The sequence below is a fragment of the Ambystoma mexicanum genome, chromosome 2p (genome assembly GCF_040938575.1).
Source record: "Ambystoma mexicanum isolate Mex_15411 chromosome 2p, UKY_AmexF1_1, whole genome shotgun sequence".
Lineage (NCBI taxonomy): Eukaryota > Metazoa > Chordata > Amphibia > Caudata > Ambystomatidae > Ambystoma > Ambystoma mexicanum.
The window spans coordinates 237,734,430-237,744,564 of NC_090923.1; the positions used below are offsets into that span (position 1 = coordinate 237,734,430).

The 10,135-nt window shown below is 49.3% G+C and overlaps 1 protein-coding gene across 3 annotated transcripts in view; it reads left to right on the forward strand.

Moving 5' to 3' along the window:
• CRBN (cereblon) overlaps nt 1-3,090 on the forward strand; it is a 270,640-nt gene extending 267,550 nt beyond the window's left edge. Inside the window, exon 11 of one of the 3 annotated variants that reach the window (XM_069643518.1) lies at nt 1,161-3,090. In XM_069643518.1, the coding sequence (XP_069499619.1) occupies nt 1,161-1,344 (184 nt within the window). In that variant the 3' untranslated portion in view covers nt 1,345-3,090. The remainder of the gene's footprint in view (nt 1-1,160) is intronic. The other 2 variants (XM_069643516.1, XM_069643519.1) reach the window with 2 other exon arrangements.
• The last annotated feature ends 7,045 nt before the right edge of the window (nt 3,091-10,135 follow it).

Genomic DNA, 10,135 nt, shown 5'->3' on the forward strand with positions numbered 1-10,135 from the left:
AGGTTGGAAACCCTACCAGGGCTCCCTGGGACTTCCGCTGTGCTTGGAGACGGTAGGCTCACATGGGAGACGGATGCCCAAGGCCGTGGATATCACCTCCAACCATCCTGGAGTTCTGGCTGGGCTGCATTACAGCTTTTCCTTCCCGGGAGTTATTGGCACACTGCCGGGGGCTCCGTTGTGGGGAAAAGCTGTAACACAGGCCAGCCAGAGCTCCAGTTTGGTTGGGGGTTTTGGGGACCCTGCCAGGGCCTGCTAGACATACTACTCCCCGAATTCACAGCACATTGATTGCTGTTCACACATGAAAAATCTTGTCTGTTGCCTCTTAGTTGTTTTACGTTGTCTTTAGAATTCCGCTTTGAATTGTTTCACAATTGAACTGGCTGTTTTGACAAACCTCCACAGAGGTTGGGTTTGTTGCACACACACCATTTTCAACTTTGTCTCGAGCATTGGTGGTAAATGCTGTTTTAAAGCATTTATGTTTATGTTCTGTTATGGTCCAACAAACCATTGATGTCTATTCTCTCTCTGTAAATTGTGTTGTGTTTTTGACTCATGCAATTACAACATAAAAAGTCCTCTAGAGATCTTTCTCTGTGATAACAATTTCAAAGTCATTTTTTCAAACCAATTGTGGGAGCCCTTCGTGTATGAGTACCCTTGAACCTATTAATTGGTGTATTTTGTTTTTGATTGACTTGACAACATAAAAAATTGGTTCTATCCAGGGAGGGGGCAGGAGGATTTGCACTCTCTGGCGATGGTCATCCCCAATGCCAAAAGGGGCATCCTCGCCCATGTGATCATCCCCCGTGCACCACCCCAGCGGGACTATTGTACTGTGGATGCACCGCCCTGCCCCCATGGGAAAGGTCTCTCCCCCTAGGGGGAGAAGGGACAACATGCTTGGATTAGTCACAATCCCTTGTAAATGAGTTTTCCTTATGATGCTAGCTGTATATACATTTATTTAAAAATTGTCCTATCACTGTCCAAACTGCACAGCACATTCTGAATGAAAACATCTTATTTCATTGGTAAAATATTAAACCTGCTTCATTCTCTTTTGTCGTTTTCAGAGGGGTGTCGGACAGAAATTGTGCCAAATGAATGTACAGTGTTGATCCTCTTCTAACAGAATACATGTTTTACAGGTATGCCTGGACAATTGCGCAGTGCCGGATCTGTGGAAGCCACATGGGTTGGAAATTTACAGCCACTAAAAAGGACATGTCGCCACAGAAATTCTGGGGTTTGACCCGATCTGCTCTGCTGCCAAAAATTCCTGAAGTAGAGGATGAGAATGGCCAGGGAAGGACCCCTCTTCTCTGTCTGTAATCTGCTGTTGGGATCAGCAGTGTTTTTTGACCAAGTCCGCTTAAGAAGTTCCTACTGCTGTTGTCCCCTGCAACCCAGATCCAGCTCAGTACCCTGGAGGCACTGAGAACCGGAGCGTTTGAACAATTGGAGGGCAGAAGTGCTGGTCCATAGTAAGAGGATATAACCATGCAGATAGAGAAGTGTGCTGGTTCTAGGAACCTTGAACATATCTACTGCAAGGTAGCTCATTGCTGTGGTCCAGATAAGAACATGCAAAGTTTATCACCAGCCAAAAAAAGACAGGATGATGAAGGCATGCAAGCAAAGAAAGACTGAACTATATGTTTATATGTGTGCATGGGGACAGTTTGTTCAAATGGCTGAATAAGAAATGATCTCTTCTGATCAGACTTGTACGTAGGGGTTACCGGTGAAAAACAAAGGTATGCTTAATTCATTGATCTGTAAGAGTTAAAACGAGTCTACATGCAAAATAGTCTGCCTCTACCTCCTCGCCTTTTGCTCCCACCTCTGCCAAATATTGAAAAAGCACCATGTCCTAGTGCACTTTCCACCTCCATTACCCCTTGTAAAGATTTTATTAGAATACATAAATCCAATTTATTGTACAGTAGTTTAATATACTGTGACCTTTATTTGTGGGCGCCCAGGAAAACGGGTTTCAAGCATGTAAAGCAGGGCGAGGCTTTGATACTATTTCAGGTGAGTGATACCAAAGCTGCAGTTTTCTGTCTTTGCTGTTTGCTGCAATATTGGTAAATCATGCCCCTTTTAACCAAGTGGTTGTGTTATTTAACATCCTTACCTTTTTCGTGTGATTTGTAGTTGCAAATTTGCATTGCAGATGTGTACGTGTGGTGGTCAGACCATAGTCTGCGTGACGGAATATTCAATTCTTTGGTGGTAGAAGGTGGGGTGAAGTAGGTCTGCTTCCAAAAAAGGAAGCAGCATGGTGGTAGATGTGTTAATTGTGGCACACATCAGGCTTTGAGCTGAGAAAGACGTCTGTGAGAAGGTAGCAAATGGACCTTACAGGGTGTCTGGTGTCTCATCTTTACAGCATGTACTACTTCTAAAGGTGGCTGTGCCCAGGGGTGCAATGTGTTAGTGGATTGGTAAACTGGCACCCCATCATGAATACAGTCATCTCTTCTGCTGTGAGAGGCCCAGCAGGTGTGACTGAGCAAATCACATCTGCAGCCTATTGCATTCAATTCTAAAAGATGGTTGTAAAGTAATTTTTATTTTTATTTTTCTTAGATACGTTTCAAAATGTGCCTGGTAGTTATGCATACTGGACTGCAGTAGGTAACCCCTGCTTTGGCATTGCTTTGAGTTTGTCATTGCACTGTTGGGGCTGTCTTCTAACGTTTATTGCATTTCTGTAGCAGGCCATATCAAAGTTCTTTGTTCAAGAGGATTTAAGAATATGATATACATAGGACTTTTCATGCATTGGAGAGTAATGTGGAGTAGTCCTAAAAAAAAAACATTGCAATCACTTCCCCTTCTCACCATGAGAAACCACTGCTACATTTGATAGATGCTTTCCACAGAGGTACATCCCTTAGGCAGGGTTTTGTTCACACCCTGTATAGAACGTGCCGCTGTGCTATTGTGGCAAGTCTTGACATTTTCTCAGCCTGTTATTTTTATTTGTTGTATTAATTGGGTAGAATAATCTAGCTGATCTCAGTTTTGATCTTCTTATGATTCGCAGGAATAAAGTTTCTGAAGACATGATGATTTAGCATTTGTTGACTGTGAGCCCAGCCCTACACATTCCACGCAGGTTGAGACTTTGAGGTGCAAAGAAATGTTCATGGTTAATACATTGTGTATTTCGCTAATATTTAGGATTTCGATAAAACTGCATGCACAATGCAGGAACGTGCTCTGTCATCCTTGACACTACAAAAGCTGCACTTAGAGCATTACTTGCACAACTGTGTACATGATCTTAACCTAGACTCTACATGGCCTTCTTTGCCCACACCCCAACAACTTGGAGTCTTCCACATCTCCCAGAGACCGCACTGCATAACGCTCATTTTACTCACATTCCCAGTGTGACAGACCTGTTACTGGAAGTCCTACCAGCAAACGTCAATATAAGAAGGGAATTTCTGTTTATAGGTTGTGGGCTATATTTACCCACTGTTAAGGATTTCAATCAAGCGACACACACCTTGGTCTTGGCTTATTATGTAGCACACAATTGAGATGCTTTTCTCCTTATTTTATGCAGATTCAATTTTGAGATGGTACAACACTCATATCACACCCCCTTTTCAAATACCCCAGGTCACAATGGACCATGAACCAGGCAGGTTGGTAAAATGCAATATTTATTTATTTTAAAATTCAAAAGAAATCATACACTTTATATTATGGGGCAGCAATCACTGATGGGGTTATAATTGCAATGAGAATTTGAGCAATTCACTGGGTTTAACCTTCTAGTGGAACAGATACACAGCACAGCAGAATAGGAGCACTTTTAGATTTAGGAGACAGAGCATCCAAGTTAGAATTTCCCCAAGTTCGAATCAATTCTGAGTGGATAAACAGAAGCAGCATGTAATCAGGAATAAGAAACGGGAAACGGAATCCAAATCTGACCTTCCCTCCCCAAATAAGAGAAAAACCCCTTGCAATGTTATGAAAAATAAATAATGAATGTGTGTGAAAAAACCTTGAAGCAAATAGAATTCCTCACTAAAGCATCAATGCAAAGACACTAACAATCACAGAGAATGGATTACCAAAAACATACAGTTTGAAAATGAATGGAAAGTTTAAAACTGATTGCAGTAAAATAACGCATGTAAAAGTTGCATTTTTTTCAATTACCACCTTAAATTACCCAAACGGTTTTTAATAAAAACGGGTGAAATACTCTGATTTGGAGTGCGGTGGGCTGGGGGATAGAGGTATATCACAGGGATATTCTGGAAGTGAAAGTGTGGGCCTGATTCTTGGAAGTGTTTTATAATGGCGCAATCCCATAGGAAAACGTTCCATGAATTAGGCCCCAAGTCTCTAGCTGGTAAATTTAAGGAGTTATACAAGATATAAAAAGGTGCGCTTTGAGTAAAATGAAGCCGTGAAATAGGAAAGGAAATCAGTTGTGACAAGAATAGTTTTACTTTAAACTACAGTATTCAGGCTCAGCCACCAAAGAGGGACACAGTAAGATCCAGGGTTGATTCGCGACTTCAACCCAGTCACCCCAGCACCCAACCCTGGCAGACTCAGTCCAATCACTCGAAATATGACAAATGGCTTAGGATTACACAAGACAAAATTACTAAAGAGATGGTGCTAGCACTAGAAATCAAGGGCAGGGTTGCGCGGATAATTCTGACAGTTTTACAAGTTATCAGGATAAGGAAACGATGGCTTAGGGAGTGGGATGAGGACCAAGGCAAGACAAGGTATACTTTGGGTTTCTATGGGGTGGTGATTTATACTCGGTCCACTTTTAATTTGGGGATTGTTGGACAGTCAATAGGGTCTGGTCACTACACGGAGGCGCGTCTGGCACACAGCTGGGCAGTTCTGGTCACCGGATGGCACTTCTAGACTGTCAATTCTGGTCACTGGATACTAAAGGTCAGCTGCATGGCAGGATTTCAGGATTGCAGGATGGCATCAGGCATACAGTTAGTGGGCTGCAAGCCAGGTTGGTTCAGGATGCAAAAGGTACCACAGCTTTCCCCTTTTTAATGGGAGATTAGTGGGTTTTCAGATTTGAGACCTTGGTGGGAATAAGAGCACTGCTTGGGTTTTGCAGTGGGCCCTGGAGTATGGTCAGCAATGCTTTGGCCTTGTAGTTGTGGTCCGGAATCTGGATGATGAAATGGAATAGGAACGCAGCGCAGGAACTTCGGGAAGAGTGTCAGTCCAGAGTCTTGTCGGGGACTTTTATTTATAATACATAGCGACATCATCGAAGTATATGGCTGGGTCTGTTAACCACGCCTCTACCAACTGGATTGGGCAATCAATGTTGGCTGCTTCTCCTGGGATGTGACTCAGTTTAGGGGTTGTCCTTTTATGAGGTGAAAAGACTTCCCGCAGACCTTTTTGGCAGAATCAGTCATAACAGAATGTACACACTTGTACAGTTATGGCATATTACCCAATGACATGATCAGGTTAGATATTTTATGCAGACCATTCCACTCCAACTCTGTGAGACATTGTTTCTCCCCTCTGATACATTTGGGTAATTTTGAGTATGGAAAATTCGGCCTAAAATTCCATAACTTTATACACGTGTAGTTTATCATAGGGGATGTACGTATAAAAATTTGCATTGGCATCATGGATACTTTCCTTGTAATCCCTAATTCTTTGCCATTTCTATTCCGAAGGTGTCAGTGACTTCTACAATGTCTCAAATTATAAAACACAAAATCACTTTTAAACTGCGAGATTTTTACATTTCTCCAGCATGGGGTCTGGCATGGATTCACATGCTCATGAATATTCCCCGTCGTCAGGCTGGGAACCCTCGGTAAAGAAAAAATCAGTATCAGTTTTGTTTCTGATCTGTCTTCCTTAGTAGTAACCAATCACTGGTCTCTGGGTCATACTGCCCCCAGCCAATGACTGCCCTCTCCATAAGCCCCGCCTCTGGCAGCCATCTTCAGATTTTTACTGCACGCTCAAGTGTTGGGAGTCCACGTGTTTAGCTCTCAAGCTTTTTGCTGCGTTTTACACACTTTTTCAACGAGATTTTCTCATTTTTCGGTCAAATAGAGCCTCAAGCTCCACCGTTTCTACATCCGATCAACAGGTACCCGTTTTGGATTTTTCTACGCCCCTCAAGGGTGAAGTTTTCGTCGAGTTACGCTTCTTGGAGTAGTCCAGAAGTTTCTGTGGCCTACACCTGACATGGCCCCGGAGAAAGGTAGCTCGACGCCCGGAAAGCTGTTCAGGGTTTGCCCTGGATGCTAGCTGGAGAATGTGTTCAAAGAGGACGAGCATTCGAAGTGACTCTACTGCCTTCATGAGGACAAAACGCACGTGGAGAAGGACTGTGCGTTTTGCGGGAACATGTCGGAACGGACCATCCAGGATCAATGTCTCCAACTGGCTGGAAGGAAAGAGCCCGTCGGGTGAGAAGAAGTCTGAGCGGTCTTCTAAATCCTGTGAGGGCGCCCCGGCGACGGGGGCCCAACAGAAGGCAAAGCACCGCGAGTCCGCGGGCACCGGGAGCGCCGAACGGTCGGGCACCACGGCTGCCAGGCAGGGCGCACCCTCTCCAGCACCATCAGCCACGAGCCAATGCTATGGCTCAGGGAAGAGGAAAGCTGAGAACCCGGCAAAGCTTCTGGAGAGGCCCCGGTCGATCTCGAAGGATCAGAGTTTCTCTGCCACTGCGGAGGGACGCCTCCTTCAGGCCCATCGAGAAGACCCCTGTGAAGACCGTGGCGGAAAAAGAGGGGCGGGGGCGTGGCCATTGTGGACACGGACACAGGAACTGGTCGAAGTCTTGGAGGGCCTTGATGAGGACGTCGAAGAGGCCCGGTCCCACGGGAGGGATCCCGACGAAGGACGACGAGAGCGACGGCGACACTGGTGAGGTTCCTAGTCAACCGTCGCGCCCGTCGCTTCCGAAGCCGCAGGACAACTCTGCGGCCATTTTGTTGGCAATACAATCCTTATGTTAAAGATAAGGATGAGATTGCCCCTACCACCGATGGAGGAGCCAGAGCCAGGCCCGTCGGGAAGTCCCCCAAACAAGAGAAGACAGACCCATCCAGCCCCGCCTTTTCAGCCCTCGCGGCCTGCTCAACCTTTGCCCACGTCCCTCGTACCTGGGGATGACATGGGAAGGGACACGGCCACGACAGGTACGGATGACGACAGCAGTGACGACGGGACAGAGCTCCCATCGCCTCCAGCCCGGGCCTCCCCGCCCGAAGAGATTGGTTCTTTCCACGCTATGATCGCCAGGGCATCTGAGCTTTTCCAGCTCTGCCCCGAAGAAAGGAAGGAAGGTTTCCTTTACCAAGGGCGCGAGGTCAAGAGGAAGACAGTCCTCGCCGTGCCTCTGTTGGATGACATCTGGAACGAGGGTCTCACCCTTCTCAAGAACCCATCTACGACGCCTGCCAAGAGGGATCGGTACGAGAAGAAGTACCGGGTCCCTGACGCGGCCCCTTTGTGCCGTAGGGCGCAACCGACCCCTGACTCGGTCATCTCAGCGGCAGCCAAGAAGAAAGTGGGGGGGGGCGCATCGGCCTCAGCGTCAGCTTCCCTGCCGGACGGCGAAGGAAAGAAGCTGGATGCAATGGGACGACGAGTTATCTCGTCGGCGGCTACAACGATTAAGGCGGCCAACGCCCTCGCGATCGTGGCCCGCTACGACAGGGAGTTATGGTACAAGATCGCCCCCCTGTTGGACTTCCTACCGGACGACAAGAGGGCTGAGGCCCTGGAGATCTTGCAGGAAGGGGAGGTGGCGTCGGACCACGCCATAACGGTGGCAACGGACATTGCCGACACCGGTTCCCGCCAGCTAGGCAACGGCGTTTGCCTCAGACGACGAGGGTGGCTCAAGGCGACGGATTTCCGCCAGGACGTACAAGCCAAGGTTTTGGACATGCCGTTCGATGGGAACAACCTGTTTGGGAAGACAGAGGATGAGTCCCTCCAAGCCATCAAGGCAGACACGGAGACAGCTAAGGCCCTAGGAGTTCTCCAGCAACGAAGGCCGTCCTTTCGGAGTTCCGGAGGCAAGCACGGTGCCTCCAAGGGATTTGGCGGTAGCTCCTCTACATACAGCCAAGCGGCCCGCTCCTCGTCGCAGGAAGCCTATAGAGGACGAGGCAAGTCGGGTGGACCCCGCCGTCTTCGCCAGGGAGGCCAAAGCGGCAAGGCGCCCTCCAAGCAAGATTGAATCGACCGTGGCATCGGGTCCCCACAGAAGCACCCCGGTGGGAGGCCGGCTGGCAAAGTTAGTCAGTGTGTGGGAGTCCATCTCCACCGACCATTGGGTGCTGGATGCCCTGGCCCAGGAGCACGCCCTCGTATTTCTAAAAAAGTGCCCCTGCATTCCTCCTGTGGCCAGGAAGGAAAACCACGTCCCTCAACTACTGTTGGAGGTAAGGGCGATACTCAAGAAAGGTGCCATCGAGCTTGTCCCAAAGAGGCTCCGGAGTATACTCGAGGTACTTCCTCGTGAAAAAGAAGACAGGAGGGTGGCGACCCATCCTAGACCTGCGACGACTGAACAAGTACATCAAGGCACAGAAGTTCCGGATGGTCACCCTCCAGCACGTGCTGGGACAGCTGGAGGAGGGCAATTTCCTGTCGTTGTTGGATTTCGAGGATGCATACTTTCACATTCTCATTCTAAAAGGACACCGGAAGTTCCTCAGGTTCGTGGTCCAAGGGCGGCACTACCAGTTCAAGGCTCTCCCGTTCCGATTGAAGTCGGCACCCAAGGTTTTCACCAAGTGCCTTGCTCCAGTGGCGGCGCGGCTGTGCCTGCAGGGGATCCACATCCACCCCTACCTGGACGATTGGCTCATCCGCACAAGGACAAGGGAGCTTGCTGTAGAACACACAGCGAAGACCGTCCAGCTGCTCACGAACCTGGGGTTCTCCATCAACTTCCCCAAGTCCCACCTGGTCCCCGCTCAAGTCGCACTGTTTCTGGGAGCCAAGCTCGACACAGTGGCGCATCTGGCCTCGCCGTCGGAGGAAAGGACCAAGGCCATCCTAGGCAGGGTGAGGTCCATCGAGTCCCTCCTCGGGGATGATGTTCTCTTGCATTTATCTCGTGCGCCTGTGCAGGCTGCAGATGCGCCCTCTTCAGGAGTTCCTCGACGCCCGCTGGACTCGAGCGATGGGCAGCTTCGAGGACAGGATCCCTCTCAACGAGACCTTCCGACGAGCGATCCGGTGGTGGGGCACCCATGCTCATCTAGCAGCAGGGACAGACTTTCAGACCCCGGCCCTCCAGGTGACGACGGATGCCTCCCTGGAGGGGTGGGGAGCACACACCGGAGATCTTCACGCGAGAGGCCTTTGGCTCCCGGAGGAGAAGCCGCTCCACATCAACATCCTGGAGTTCCGGGCAATGTTCTGGGCCCTCGGGTCCTTTCTCCCGTCCCTCAAGGGAAAGGTGGTGAGGATCTTCACAGACAACACCACGACGATGTTCTACATCCGGAAGCAGGGCGGAAACAGATCCCCAGCCCTATCCAGGGAAGCCCAGGCTCTGTGGCATTTGGTCGTTGCCCATGGGATGTTTCTGGTGCCGTTTTATCTGGCAGTAATGAACGCCATCGCCGACTCACTCAGCCGAGAGCTGCGCTCGTGCGACGAGTGGGAACTACGCCAGGATCAAGTGGACCGACTCTTCCAGCGATGGGGCAAACCCCAGATCGACCTGTTCGCGACGGTGACGAACTCCAGTGCCAGTGGTTCACCAGCAGGTTTCCCCAACCGAGGAGCATGGGCGATGCTTTCTCATTCCCCTGGGACGGCCTGTTACTTTATGCGTTCCCTCCGTTGCCGTTGCTGCTCCTTCTCATCAACCAGCTCCAGAGGTCACGGTGCAGGATGATCCTCGTCGCAACGGCGTGGCCGAGGCAGATCTGGTTCCCGGACCTTCTGGACTTGTCGGCGTCCCTACTGGTCAAGCTGCTGACGGACGCAGATCTTCTTTCCAGAGAAGGAGGCGCCATCCTTCATCACGACCCAGAGTCGCTGAACTTGCAGGCCTGGCTCCTGCAGCACTAGAGTTTGGAGGGAACGATATCCCGGC